The sequence below is a fragment of the Paroedura picta genome, chromosome 3, assembly GCF_049243985.1.
Source record: "Paroedura picta isolate Pp20150507F chromosome 3, Ppicta_v3.0, whole genome shotgun sequence".
Classification (NCBI taxonomy): domain Eukaryota; kingdom Metazoa; phylum Chordata; class Lepidosauria; order Squamata; family Gekkonidae; genus Paroedura; species Paroedura picta.
This window is the reverse complement of record NC_135371.1, coordinates 125,315,594-125,331,412: the sequence shown is the minus strand read 5'-3', so window position 1 is coordinate 125,331,412 and position 15,819 is coordinate 125,315,594. Positions and strand designations below refer to the sequence as shown.

General features: G+C 39.8%; 1 protein-coding gene across 8 annotated transcripts in view; it reads left to right on the top strand.

Moving 5' to 3' along the window:
• Window positions 1-15,819, top strand: part of MAP2K4 (mitogen-activated protein kinase kinase 4) — an 81,214-nt gene that overhangs the window by 13,246 nt on the left and 52,149 nt on the right. For 5 of the 8 annotated variants that reach the window (XM_077327576.1, XM_077327579.1, XM_077327575.1 and 2 more), the window contains exon 2: window positions 12,971-13,073. In XM_077327576.1, the coding sequence (XP_077183691.1) occupies window positions 12,971-13,073 (103 nt within the window). Of the gene's footprint in view, window positions 1-2,279; window positions 2,313-12,970; window positions 13,074-15,819 lie in introns of all 8 variants that reach the window. The other 3 variants (XM_077327574.1, XM_077327573.1, XM_077327577.1) reach the window with 1 other exon arrangement.

The following is a 15,819-nucleotide window of genomic DNA, read 5'->3' as shown; positions in this document are numbered from 1 at the left end:
GACCAGTGGGACCTTATCCGTGGCCATTTTTGCACCACAAATAGTAATGGAAGACAAGTTTCTTTGAATATTAGCTGTGACCAGCTCTAATGAAGCTCCATGGTTAAAGGTAGTGTAAGTGCAATTATCGGATGCTGAGGTTATACAAGAAAGCTTGGTTCATCATGTTTTGTCTTTGAGCTTCCCAGAAACATTGAGCTGGACACTCTTAGAACCAGAATCTGTTGAAGTACATCTAGTGTTAGAGCTGTTCCAAAAGGACAATTTGATTATGTAAACTGGCGTCCTGTGGAGTAGCATACGTTAGAAACAATTTGGCGTTCGGCACAAAGTCATCATGGAATTTTCAGCTTTCATTTAAATAAATGGGAAGGTATGCTTGAAAATGTGCAAACGTTGCTAAACGGAAATCTTGTAACCCAGAGACCAATTATGCATGGGGGGGGGGAGCGCCAAGCTACCACTCATGTGGCAGCAGGGCAAATTCCCACTTGTGCACGATGTTGATACTGATCCAGCCCCCTCCTGGCCCACTTTAGGGCCTCTGATGCTCTGTGGCTATGTTGTTTTTTTGTTGTTCCCTATTTTGCTGCAACCACCATCGGCGGCCATCCCAGGACAAGCCCGTGCATACAGGGAAGAGCAGGGCCTTCGAGGTTCAGCTCCTCTGCCACCTATGGTGTCCCAGCAATGTCAGCTTCGTGACACCCCAGAGCTGAACTGAGCATTTTAAAACCTTCCACAAAGTTGGGATTAAGTTGTCACACAATCCACCCTCATGGAAGTTACCCCCCACCTCCACAGAGGAATGTGGCGGAACCTTTCTGCTCCGGCTGGCATGTGTACATGACAAAATCCGGGGCAGACCCTGTTGGCTTTTAGTGGAAAGATAGCAGTGTGCCAGAGCTATGCATAGTAGCTTGCTCCCCCCCCCCCCGGCTATCAGAAGTATTGTAAAGTATTCAAAATAAGTAAACCAAGCAATAGTAGTTTAGTTTGCATGTTAAGAAACTGTGTTTGTGTCTATAGTTATCTTGTAAATCTGAAGTCAATGCTTGGACCATGTGAACAATAAATCTGAATTAGGTACAATTATAATTAGTCATAATTAGCCAGTGCAATTCAGTGCCCATCCTTTAAAGTTCAGATCTAAACAAGGGAAGTCTCCCTTTTATATTTGTGTCCAAGCTTGGGATCACTTCCCCTGCACTTATTAGCTGCTCGGGGGCTGCCAGCTAGTCAGCACTGCCCCCCCTAAAGTTTAGGGGCACCTCCAGTTCCTCTAGCGTCTGAATCCTAATTGAAGGGGTAAGGAAAATGCTGGAAGTCCAGCAGAGTTGGAGGCCCAGCTGCAAAAATTCCAGAGCAAACCATGCTTGTCCCCCAGTCCAGTCAAAGGCTGTTGCTGTGAACCTCTTAGGTCTAATGTGGCTAGGGGAACAGCTGTCCCTAACCCCCGGTCCGGAGACCAGGACCGGTCTGTAGATCAGTTGGTACCGGGCTGCAGCTCCTCCTTGTCCTCCCTGGCTGCTGCCTCGGGGGCTGCCCTGCCACTCCGCTGCCAGCTTGCCTTTGGTGCTCTCCGGCGGCCGCCATGGCTGGGGCTCCCCCTCGGTGTGTCACTGAGCAGCTGTTGCTGGCAGCGCCCCCCAGTGGTCAGCAGGGAGTCAGGGGTGCTGGCGGGAAAGCAAGAGGAGCAGGGGCTCTGGCGGCTGCGATGTCCCTTGGGGACCACTGCTTTAAAAGACAGGTCCAGGGAGAGCCAAGGCATTCAAATCAGAGTCCTCTTCTTTTGTTGGGGAAGAAGTGCTAGACAGAAGAGGGCTTTGGGTGAGGATCCCTTCTTTATTGGCTGAGACATCTCAAATGCCTATAACCAAAAAAGATGCTGCAGGGCACAGCAGCCCAGGGAGTTGGACCTATTTTCAGTTTTTTATTTGATTATAGAAAACATAATACCACCTTTTGTTCTTAACCTATGTTTTTTAGATTAGCAACAAACGAATACTTGACATCTGTAGTTGACCTGGTTTGGACATCTTTTCCTTTGTTGGTATTTTGGACATTACAGTTCTAACTTTTCCACAGGGTCCTAGATATTATCAAGAAAGCTGAGCTTATTGGAAACCTCTTGTACTTCAAGCTGAAATCCTGCCTATGTAAAACTTTTTATCAAGTGTTTCAGAATTTTTTAAAATCAACATTAAATGTGATTTTTAAAGGTTATGCAAATCTGTAATTTCCAGTAAATGAACTAGAACTTATCTTTTTTGCTTTAGGCTTTCAGATAAACTTCTGTGAAAAAGCACAAAGTAAGCTATATGTTTTATAGTATTCTGCTGTTTTTTTAAATCTGTATATCATTCTTGGTATTGGGAATGTGTCCACTGTTGAGCTTACTGGTTAGCCATGCATTAATATGTGGGCAGAGCTTCCATTTTTCATTTTACTTTCAAAAAGTCACACTGTTGTGTATAATTTCATAGATCTGTCAGAAGTACTTTAATACATGAATATGCCTTGGGTGTATTTTTGTGGAAGTTTATGTATTTAATTTGTTTATTCCCTACTATTCTCCCTAAGAGGACCTAGAGTGGCATATATCATTCTCCTCTCTTCCACTTTATCCTCACACTAACCCTGTGAGGTAGGTTAAACTCAGAGGTTATGACAGGCACAAGGTTGAGCTTCCATAGTAGGGACTTGGACTTTGGTCTCCCAAATGCTAGTCTGACACTCTTAACCACTGTATCGCTCTCTAAACTGGTTATATATATATATATAGATAATAATCTGTTTACTTTGGCAATCTTGCAGACTTAGAGGAGAGTTTTGTTTTTTGCTTTTTGTCAAAGTGTAGTAGAATTTTCTGGATGAGAAGTAGCAGCTTAAGATAACGTTTAGCTTCAGCTGTTTGATATAAAAACATTTTAAAAAACAATGATTATATCAAAGTGCACCTGGATTTCAGAACTTTAATGTTCTTCTTCTAGACATTAAATTGCATAGAAAACTGCCTTTTAGTATTGGTCTCTCTGTGCCAGCATTATCTATTTTGATTTTTGGCAACTGTTTAGTGCTGCAGCAGGGGGCCTTTATAAGTCTTTGCTATCTGCAGGTGCCAGGAATTGAACCTGCCTAAGCTACGATCTCTTGTTCTGAGCCAGACTTTATTTTGCTTGCTTTGTAGCATTGGAGTTATGAAAATAACTTTTAAAAAGAAATAAATGGTAACATATTTTAATACTTTATCATATAAGGTACTTTGTAATATTAAAATTTTAATAAGTAATTTAATGTTTAGATTTTAATGCAGGTTTTATGAAATATTAGACGGTATTCTTACTTGTTGTAACCCACCCAGAGCCGTTGGGGAAGGGCAGGCTAAAAAGTTTTAAAATAAATAAAGCTAAATAAATAAATTAAAAAGCCCCCATCTGATAACACTACAATCTCTAAAGGTCAGAAACTGTTAGCCCATATTTGGATGACTAATGGAAGCTCTGCACAATTTTTTTCCATTGTACCATTGTATTATGGTTTTCATTTTTAATTGCTGTGTTCATTATGTCATGACTGCCTGCCATGTTTTAGTTAGATCTTTATTGGATACCAAAACATAGCATTGGTATTAAATGTCTTTACTGGGTAAACTCAGTATAGTGAATAAGAAATCTTACATTTCATTCAGACTACACACATTTAGCATTTTTATTTGAAGTTATTAGATGTGCATTTGTAATCTAATCTAAAATAATGAAATGTTTTGTAAAATGACTTTGGTATTCTGTAATATATGCTGGAATTTTATGTTTGAAATTTTCTAATAAAATGGTTGTCAATAGAAATATGATCTTTTCAAAAAGAATTAAGGATAAGTTTTTGAATTTGATTGAGTCTTTGGAATACTATTACAAGAGGTGCAAAAAAGTTCATCTTGTGCCCATCATTGCACTACTGGGTCTCCTAAGGGAATGTATTTATTTTGTTGCTCTTCTTCAAATACTTGTAGTTTTTATCAGAGTTATTATTTTCAAACCAACCTGGGACACATCCCCCCCCCAACATAACTAAATTGGCATACTCTGGCACTGGAAATTTTCAGGAAAAAGTATGGTCTTTTGACTTTATATGAACAGTTGCTGTAAGAAAGCAAAGATAACAGACTCAGACCAATTATGTACAGCGTAGAAAGGCCAGGCTGGCAGCGACAGGGCAGCTGGGCTAATCCCTGCATAGGCATGACATTGCTGCCATCCTGGCCCGAATGAGGGGCTCCGATGGCCCATGGCAAGGGAATGCAGATTCTTCTGTGTTCCCTGTCCTGCCATGGTGGCCAGCAGAGACCCAGCTGGGGCAGGCCTCCTCACCCACACCTACGGTGTCTTTGCAGGGAAACAAAACGCCCTGTTTGGCTTCACAGTGCTGCGGAGTAAAACGGGGCATGTCTACACCCCCACGATGGTGGGATAGTGGCATCCTGCGGTGGGATCCCTGTGCCCCCCCACCCCCCACCAGCACTGCTGGCTTGGCGGACCTTTCCCACCCCAGAGTTTTGCATGCAGTCCATGTGTGCTGGCGGATTTTGTCCCCCATGTGTACTTGGGAAGTGGCAGCAGCCCGGCTGCCACCGTGCATAATCAGTATCTGTGGCCATTTCTAAGGTATTGTGGTACATTTCTGCACCTTTTGGGTTTCCCTGGCTTTTATTTGATCTTTCTCAAATCCACTTGGCTCTCAAGTTTGGGAATGTATAGTCTGAATAGCTACCATTTGGGTGAGAACATTTCTGGGCTACATAGCAGCTATTCTCCCTGACTCTGGCCCATTGCAGAAATTCTCTCCCTCTGCCATTTGGGGAAGATGTTTCTTTTTTTTAAATATATACTGGAATATTATTATATTGATAAATTGGTTTACCAATATGCCTGAAGTTCTCTGAATAACCAGCTTTCTTTTTAAAAAGCAAGTCTCTAGTGCTTTCCCTTGTGGAGATGTTAGTGTCCTTTTTGTCTTATGGAACACGAGGTTTAAAATATGGATAACATATGTAAAATAGAATACATAAAATACATTAAAATTTCAAATCACAATTTAGAGCTGCCAGTAAATTAATGAAATGCAGTCCTAAATAAAACTGTCTTCAAATGCCTCCTAAAGATTGACAGTGATGGAGCCAGGTGCATCACCCTGATTGTGGTGCTGCCTTTGAAAAACCTTTTACTCGCATACCCACCAAATGAACTTCTTTTATTGATGAGACAGTCAGAAGGGCCTCTCCCTTTGATCTTAATTCCAAGATAGAACATATGGGAGAAGATGGTCCTTCAGATACCCTGTTCCAAAGCCATTTAGGGCTTTAAAGGTCAAAATCAACACCTTGAATTGGGCTCAGGACTGGATTAGTAACCAGTGTAATTACTATAGTAACAGGTCACATACTCCAATAGCTGGCCTAGTCCTGCATTCTAGCCTCAGCATTCTGCATTTAGTGTAGCTTCCAAACTCTACAGGGGTATCTCCTAGTAGACAATCATATTGCAAAAGTAAAAAATTCTCCAAACCACTGTAGCCATCTGGTTTTCTAAGGTGATTAATATGTGGAGTAGCATTCCCAAGCTGCCACTCTGACTTTTCAAGGTGATATAAGGAACCATAAGGGGAAAGTCATGTCTCTACAACAGTCTTCCTCAACTTTTTTTTACTGCTGAGAACCTCCTGAAACATTCTGCAGGCTTCAAGAAACCCTAGAAGTGGTGTGATCATGCAAAATATGATTGGAAAGCATAGCTGTGTACACAACCACCTGGGACCTCTCCCCTTTCCACCCCATCTAGGCCCATTGCTGGTGATGGCGAAGGGATTTAATGTTCAAAACAATATCACAGTTTTCAAAACAATTTCAAAACAGATTCCCAGGTATAGTCCATTTTCGATATCTCTATAGAGGAATTATACATAGTGATGTTAATATTAGTAGACCCCTACAAATTTGGATATTACAATATTATATTATACCAGTTTGGGATTGAACTATATGCCCGAGACATTATAAGAGACTAAGTTATTTCCAACAATCATAAAAACATTTGAGAAAATTGAGTTATTATTATATTGAGAATTCACTGATGAAGATATCGAAAACGGACTATACCTGGGAATCTGTTTTGAACATTAAATCACTGCACCATTGCCAGTTTGAGACTTTTTACTGATGGAATAAGAGGGGCCAGAGACAATCTTTAAAAAAAACAAAAGTCCTCAAAAACTAGGAATTCCAAGAACCAGTTATATTTTTTTTACAATGTTATATCGCAATAAGAAAGTGCTAGAGTCAATTTGAAAAAACTGAGAAGCCTCCAGTGGCCGGGGATGGTAGTAGCCACTGCTAGGGGATTGGGGTAGGGAAACTCCTGGGAAACATGCCAGGCAGAACCCCTATTGTTGCTCCAGTAATGGGGAAACTACAAAATCTCTTCACTGTATGGAAAACAACCGTGGAAGAAAGAATTGATAACATGGTGTTTTTAACTTTGTATTACACCTGTAATGGTAGCAGATTGGTTGCTGTAGAAAATTATGAGCCTCTTGCAGATCGTTTATGCTCAAAGGATGTTGAAGTTTCTATTCCTGGACATGTTGTCTGAGTTGTGGCTCTTGTAAACAAGATGCTTGCATTAGATCAGGGTTTTGTGAAACCCTGCGGTTTCTTGGTGGGCGTGGAAGGGTTCCCTGAATGGATGGGAGTTTATATATATATATTGAAATATGTTAAACTTGAAATGATCATATATGGTAAGGTCGACCTATCCCCCTCAAAAATGGCTAAAAATGGGCCTGGAGGAGGTGGGAAGGGTAGGGGCCCTGGGTGGGCATGTACACAGTTACGCTTCCCATTCATATTCTGCATGATTGTGCCTCTTCTGGGGTTTCTCAAAGCCTGAAGAATGTTTCAGGGGTTTCTCAATGGTAAAATGTTGAGAAAGACAGCATTAGACTATGACTTCTGCTTTTGCTACCTTTTCATTTGTCGTCTTGTGTTCTGCCGGTAGCTGGAATTCTTCGGTTTGTGACTTGATCATTCCCTCTAGGATTAGCAGATTGTTTCAAGCAGGATTCTGCTTTGAGGAGGGGGTTTGTTTAGTAGATGACTTGTAAAAACATGAGTGGAAGTGTGCATCACAGTCCTCACAGCAAGGATGCATGGCAATTGTGACAACATAATGTGAAAAAGAGTGTCACTGATTTGCATCCTTTTATTTATACATAATAATTGATAAGGCTCAACAAACTTGCATGTATTGATTTGTGATTAATTTACAACTGTTTTATGCTGCTGCTGTTTACCCTAGACCCAAATACAGTTACTTGGATGTCAGTTTGGCTGATTTGTTGATCATGTAATTTCTTTTGAGTGTGTTTTAGGACTATGATCTGAAAACTGGCAGTCTTTATTATAGATGCTTTATGTGTCTGTCAGCTCATGGAAATTTTTAAAAATAATTTTAAAAGCTCATGGATGTTTTGAAGTTTGGTGCAAAGTTTTTGCTTGCAAACATGATTCAGTATGAATGTACAATATGCAGTTTTAAGCTGATTGCAATCCTGGTTTGAAGGGCAAGAACAAATATTGTTGTTGTTGTTATGTGCGAAGTCGTGTCCGACCCATCGCGACCCCATGGACAATGATCCTCCAGGCCTTCCTGTCCTCTACCATTCCCCGGAGTCCATTTAAGTTTGCACCTACTGCTTCAGTGACTCCATCCAGCCACCTCATTCTCTGTCGTCCCCTTCTTCTTTTGCCCTTGATCGCTCCCAGCATTAGGCTCTTCTCCAGGGAGTCCTTCCTTCTCATGAGGTGGCCAAAGTATTTGAGTTTCATCTTCAGGATCTGGCCTTCTAAAGAGCAGTCAGGGTTGATCTCCTCTAAGACTGACCGGTTTGTTCGCCTTGCAGTCCAAGGGACTCGCAAGAGTCTTCTCCAGCACCAGAGTTCAAAAGCCTCAATTATTTGACGCTCAGCCTTCCTTATGGTCCAACTCTCGCAGCCATACATTGCAACTGGGAATACCATAGCCTTGACTAAACGCACTTTTGTTGGCAGGGTGATGTCTCTGCTTTTTAGGATGCAGTCTAGATTTGCCATAGCTTTCCTCCCCAGGAGCAAGCGTCTTTTAATTTCTTTGCTGCAGTCCCCATCTGCAGTGATCTTGGAGCCCAGGAAAATAAAATCTGTCACTATCTCCATTTCTTCCCCATCTTCCCCATCTACAAATATTACTTTGCCTATTTAGATATAATAGCAAACCAATTTGCCATTTGTGCTAACCAGAAATGTGAAATGTTTAGTTATATAACACCAGTCAAGATCAGGCATTATGTAAACACCAGCCCATTGATTGCTAAAACAACAAACTGGTTTTATGAAACAGTTCTTTGAATAATAATTCTTCTCACCAGTTACATCTTTCAGCTAATTGTGTACAGGAGGGTTCAGATGATAAATGTTGTGAAATTACACAAAATCAGCAGCAACTATTATTTACCACAGTATTTATTTACTTCATTTATACCCTGGCTTTCTCCCCAGGGTATATACTCTGGCTTTCTCCCCCTTTTGGAGGGACATCTGGGGGCACCTGGCAAATTGTACTTATGTTGAAATTAAAAGATATATATTACAATACTATTTTTGCGTTCTATGCGTTCTATGAAAATTTTTGTTGCTCCATATAGACCAGATTTTTAATCAAGAAATCCCCCAGTCAATGGTGTCTCACTTTACCTGTTCACATTATAAGCTGTTCACATTATACAGGAATCAAGTCAGAAATTAGTAACTTCCTTGGTTCGAAGGTGGTGATGTGGTGGAATGTTTTCTATATACTGTATATAGTTCTTCATTTTTTTGTTTTGGTTGAAAAGTCATTAGGTCACACTATTGAGGTGTCTTAAGCCCTTACCCATAGCTGTGAAAGCTAGAATCAGTTTTATTTAATTTAAAACTTGTATTGGTCAAATACCGTCACTGTCTGAAAAGATCCTTGTTTTTCATGACAAGCAAAGAATTTTTTAAATCATATTTTTTACAGCTTTGAAAAACTCTAAAACTTCCTTTGATCCATTCAAAGGACTCATAGTACATGGTTTGTTATACTATAGCTCTGTACCTTTCATTTTCCCCTACCCTCACTTATGTTTCATATGTTTTCATTGAAAAGAAGGTAACTTGAAAAACATATGAGCTATCCTCAGAAAGGAGAATGAGGATGTGTGGGCAGCAGAATATATAATACGTTCAGGTGGCTAATTTTGAAGTCATCAGTTGCACACTTAGAACCGAATTTGCTAAGTGGCCATGCATTCAAAAATAGCACTTTCTCAACCATCTGTCATTGGTGACCCTACTGATTTCATGTAGAACATTGTTGGAAGCATGGATATGGACAATCTTTGTATTGTTTCTGGATAATGGTTGCATGTAGCATACTACATACCCAATAACCACCCTAAAACATGTTTTCAAATGTTTTATTTCTCTAAAGCTGCACTTAGGATTTAAAACTAGTGATGAAAACCATGTATTAAATGTTATGCTTGTCAGGGCATTGTTTTGGCTTCCAAGGGAAAAGCAAGGGTTATCAATCTCTGTCAGTGAGTAATTGTGTTTGTATCCTAACCTGAGGATAGTAATTTATGCTTGACATATAGTGTGTATCCAATATCAAATTACTCAGATTAGTGGTTAATTCATTCAGTCCACTGATGCATCAGTAGAGAGCACAGACGATCATGGGTCTTCTCTACTTTCCTTCTTGCTCCTTCTGCCTCTGGGACAGTTGATTCCCGGGAATCAGCACTCTTGGATCCGAAATAACTTGTGGGGGCTATAGAAAGCAAAGAAGATCGGTGATCTTGGTTTGAATATCTGCCATTGTTACAGTAGCTGATTGCTGGATCTAGCTCAGGCTGTGCCACTTAAATTGTTAAGTACAAATTAGGATACCAAAACCAGGAAGTATGTAGTGAAACTGGGATTTTGTGTTTATTTTTAATAGTAATTTCATGGCTACCTGCATTCAGGGATGGAAGAAAGTTCTTAATCCAATTTGGAACTTCAAAGAATTGTTTGGAAAGTGTCCCTACCTTCTTGGAAATAACTAGAGATGTTAAGGCCTGTGAGGGGGTGGGATGGAAGAATAACCCCCCTCCATTTTTTTCTATGGATTATATTTTTCCAGCTTTTCAATGGGGAAAAGTAGTACTTAGAAGTAATTTAGCTTGTAGAAATTTTTTTCCGTAAATCTGACAATTACTATTTTATATGCTGTTATACATCATGCATCTGGTGTTGTTAAAGCAGCAAAATAAGTTTAATAGGAAAGTATTACATATATTTCCCCCCAAAATTTCCATACTCACCCCCAAATACTCCCCCCATGTCTTGACTGTTTCCAGAAAGTTTGTCCCTAGACATATATGGGTAATATTTTGCAAATATGTAGGCTGTATCTTATGGGTCTGATGATTATCTGCAAATTCATCACTCTTCCACTCTGAAGATAATGTCATTGCTTTTAAACTCTGCTGTTCCTAATCTCCTTTATTTTCATAAGCCTGGAGACTTATAAATGGGAAGCCAGTGGAATCTCCCTGATTGCATATTTGTGCTATTATCTGGCCCGCTGTTCAGTTTCCAGTATCATCATTCCTTTCCCCAAGTAGCAGATGTGGGGAAGAGAAATGTTTGTACTTGCACTCAATATTCTTTTAAAGAATGGCTTCACAATATGGGTCAGAGCTTTACTACTCAGTAATCTTCATACCTGGAAATGAATTTTTTGTGTTGAATTGTAATATATGTATATAGTAACAAAGGCAACAGGGTGGCAGTACTATAAAAGAAGTAACTTTTTTTCAAAGCACATGAGATACCAAGAAGCACCAATAAGTTACTTGGTCAGAGTTAGACCTTCAGCTTCTCAAGATGGTGTTTTAAGAGGGAAATCTCCTGAGGTGTCTGGTTGATTAATGACAATATCTTAATTTTCCCCTTGGTTTTCTTCTGAAGGTGAAGGCAAGTGATTTCTACAAATCTGTGTTGTGATGTAATTGTAATCATGCTTTCAGTAAAAGGTTGGGTGGGGCAAGGGCCATCATCATTAGGTGGAAATATGGAATCAGCATGTCCTGAAATCAGTGGGGAGGCTTATGCTACAATTACTTAGAAATAAATTCCATTAACTCATTCCTTTAAAAGCTCAGAGATGTTAATAAGTGGTTTTAAAAGGGATGCTAGCCCATCCCTAGTCTAGAAAGAAAATGCATTCATTTTAATTTGAATTAAAATTCTAATGCAAAAGTTGAGCTAGTCAAGCCTGATCTTTTTTCTTTATTATAAAAAAGGCCAAATTCAGTACTGACTTTCTCTTAATGATAAGCCATTGGTCTGCACAAAATAGTATTTTGCATTGATGTGTGCTAAAGGGAAGCATCCTGCTATGTTTAAAGCTGTCCCACTTTGCCTCATTATTCCTCTTACTCTTCCTATTGGGGCTCCTTGCATCCTTAACAGGAAGCTGTGTGTGTGGGCAGCAAGGAGGCAGGAAAACCTAGGCAGTCAGTAAACATGGATTAAGATTGGCACATTTTATTGCAGCATATAGTACAGAAAGTGTTTATTTATATTTATATTATATTTGTTGGGTTCAGTTGTTTTATTATGAACATGTAGTGTAGCTATGGTGGACACTGGATGGGCAGTCACCTACAGTATCTTTATGCTGTGGAAACTCTTTCCTCCTGATTTATATCATTAAATATGCTAGCGTGCAATGTAATTTTTAAGCTGGCAACAGAAACCTTTTTTGTTAGAAGTTCCATATTTCCAGTTTTAAATTGCTTGTGGTATTCAACAAAACTGTACATGTTCATTTGCACTGTCTGCACTCACAGATCTGTGCATATAGATGCTCATTCTTTTACATGCGCATGTAGCGGAATGCAGTTACATTTATCTACATGAATGTACACATGTTCTCTGTGTATGCAGAGATGTTCATTCTTTCATAAACAGAGGTACTGTCAATCATATAAGCATCTGCATTTCTTTCTTCAAAAGGCTAAAACAGAATGAATTCCTCTTAGTCAAAATCTGTAGCATGATTGCATCTCATTCTAGCATTTCACATGGGAGCTAAGGATGTGACCCTGTCTGTTGTTTTTATTTTTTAAGTTGAACCTCATGGACCCATTATGCACGGGGGTTTTAGCGCACATTCGGGGTGGAATGGCGGCGACTAAAATCACGGATAACGCACGGAGCCGGCTGCAACCGGCTGCAGCTTCGGTGCATGCCGCCGAAAAAGCCGCGTCAGTGAAACGCGGAAGAAAGCGCAGCTTCCGGGTGAGCGGGGCGCAACCAGAAGCGGCGCCCGGATCGGCGCGTGCATAATCGGTTACTCTGGGTTTTGCCGCCGTCGCGCCCCGCCCCGTGCATAACCGGTATGCGTCGCGTCTTCCCCCTCCGCGTTTTCCACGTGACCCGAAATCGCCGTTTCGGCGGCCGTGCATAATGGGCCATGTAGAGCCTGCATGGCACATCTTGCTGCTTGAGAGTAATAAGATATATTTTTTGTACCCTTAATGCAAAAATATTAATATTAAAAATACCAGTACCTGGTAATTATTTTTAATATTATTGTATGGGTAAGAACAACTGCATTGCAAAGGAGCTGTCTTATGAGAAGCTGTGGCTTGCTTAATGGCTGAATTCAGTATAATGCAAAGGAGCTCTACCCCATGGCTGTTCTATTGCTGATGTGACTAATGTTGTCATGTAATATATGTAATGATGATATGAGATGTTCTTACATGTAAGGAAGATACCTAGATTATTTCAGGTGCTCTCAGAACAGTATAATCTTCGTTCTCTTGCCTACAAGATTTTGTTGTGTTTGCTTCCTCTCAGGTAAGCGCAGAGCATTGAAGCTGAACTTTGCAAATCCACCTTTCAAATCCACAACAAAATTTACTCTGAACCCAACTGGAGTTCCTTTTCAGAATCCTCACATGTGAGTATAATGCCATCAATTTTATCAGTTGGAACATCTTTGAAATAGGAAAATAAAGATGTTTCCTTTAACTCATGTGTCATAGGCAGTTTCAATTAAGTGTAGTCTGGTTTAGTATGCGGGGTTTATATAACTTTTTCACATGTAAGTTAGAATAAGCTAGAGTTTTTTCCATTAAATTGAAATGATAGAAAACCTTGTTGTTATAATCCCTTGGTTTAATATAATTTATTGAGCACTTTAATTTATGCTTGCTACTGTTCACTTTGGCTAACTTCTTCTTTCTTCACTTTTAAAAGGTATACCTCAGCCATTTTAGCACTAAAATTTAGAATCACTTTTATGCAACTTTGTATTAAATACAGTGCAGAGTAATTGGATGCTTTATCTAGAAAAGTGCCTCCTTGTACACAAACTTTGTATCCTCAGATTCACTAGTCTGGATTGATGGGTGACTTTACAGCCTGTGAGTGTAGTTAAATCAGCAAAATCTCCTGTGCTCTTTGAAAGGAATCAGAAACCTTGCCAGGGAGAAAAATCAAAGCATAGTCCTTAGGACTGTGTTGCCATGGGATGTACATCCTGAAATGTTTTTTACTTTGCTGTGCATGTTGCCGCTTAGTCATGTAGCTCAGAGCTTTACATTTCCCATAGGTGAAATATATATCATAGAACTTTTTTTTGCCATTTTCTTAAGGCCTCCCATGTTTTGAACTTATTCAAAAATATTGATAAACTTAGCAAAACATTTCTCAGATTTGTATAATCCTTGTTGAAAGTTACAAAATACAGAGACTTGAAACATACATTCTTAACAAGGTTTCAAGTTGGCCAGGCCAAAAGAGGAAGACTAAGATTTGGCTTGAGATGTTGGGCCTTCCGTAATATTTCACTCCATAACATGGGATTTTTCAGAACTCTGTACTTCTCCTGCTCATATTAAAGCTCATACTGCCTGAACTCTTGCCTTTTCACATGAGCTCTGCACCTCCTTCTCTAAAATGGATTTTTACAGTTTTCTCCCTCCTTTGCCTTTTCCTCTTTGTTGGATTTCCTGTCCATAATAGACATACTAGTTAATTCATCATCCACTTCTAGTGGCTTTCTTGGTTAGGATTATTTTTCATCCAGCAATTTTTTGCTCTTCTAATTTCTCCAAATGGCACCTGCTCTTCTCTTGCATCAAATCTTCACATTCTTAACTTCAGGCTCACCCAGGCATATAAAAGAGAAATTACTTTCCTGTGGTAATTATTTTGCCAGGGACTGATTCCAAATAGTGAATGTGGGATTATTCTAGACCATGCAGTCCAGGGCAGAAGATAAATGTGCTTTAAATTTGATGCTGCACATTCTGCACTACTAATGCAGAAGCAGTCTCCCTTTGTAGAATAAGAACATTCTGTAGTCTTTGAGAGGAATCTTGCCTATAATAAAATTTGTGTTGGGCAGAATTTCTGAAATATGTGCAGTGTATATTTTTTTTCCTTCACAGTTTTATCACCACTTCTAGGATGATATCTTTATCTTTGTTAAAATTCCTTCCATCTTCTTTCATGGGATCTTTGCTATCTGCAGACTTTGGTAACTGGTATGGAGGGCCGTATGTCTGCATGTGCTGTGACTGAAGCAATTTGTTACTTTTTAAATACTTATCTCTGATCTTTATGGATTCTCTTTAGAAGCTGTTGTTTGGTTGCTGTTCTTGGTTTTCAGTGCAAGTGATTCTTAAGCATAACCATATTCATATATTATGTTGTGTAGTTTGTGTTCCATTCATCGAGAAAAATAAATCTGAAGACTCAGAGATTATAATTGATCCTTCTATACAGATTCAAATGGGTAGCCGTGTTGATCTGAAGTAGCACAATAAAATCAGAATCCAGTAGCACCTTTAAGACCAACAAAGATTTATTCAAGGCGTGAGCTTTCGAGTGCTTGCACACCTTGAATAAATCTTTGTTGGTCTTAGAGGTGCTACTAGACTCTCATTTTATTATCCTAAACAGAGTTACACTTTCTAAGCACACCGAACATAGAACAGATGTTTGGGATGGTCTTCGATCCTCCCCTATTCCCCCCCCCCCCCGTATACATATTAGCATTGATGGACAATTTACTTGAATTTTATGGACTGGAAAAATAATATAAAGTGAAATAGTTAAAGACCTGCATGTTTCATGAAAACATGGCTTGCCTGTTAGATATATTTTCCCTGTTTGACAGACAGTGATCAGAGAAAGGTCAGTATTTTATTATGCATGGAAAAGAATTAGCCCTTTCAAAACTTTCTAATAGTGCAGTCAATTCTCTTCTGAACTTGGGGTACCCCCAAATGGAAGCAATTGTGGAAAAGTTCCACCCTACCTGGTGGAACAAGCTCCCAGATGAGTTGCAGGCCATGTCAGGACTCGCAGAGTTCTGCAGGGCCTGCAAAACAGAACTCTTCCACCATGCATTTGGTTGAGGCCGGGTAGGGGCTACGGGGTATGTGATTGGGTCCCCCCTTCCCGCTAGCCTCCCCCCTTGCACAGTACTAGACTGTGCTGGGAGCCTATACCATTCTTATCTGCCAGCCACTTTTTCAATCATTTAAACGAAGTTTGGATACCGCCATCTTCTGTAGTTTTGGGGGGGTGTTTTTAAGGGATTATTAATTATATGTTTTTATTGGATATTATGTTATTTTTTCTTGTAAACCGCTGCGAGCCAGTTTCCTGGGAGCGGTGGTATAGAAGCTTAAAAA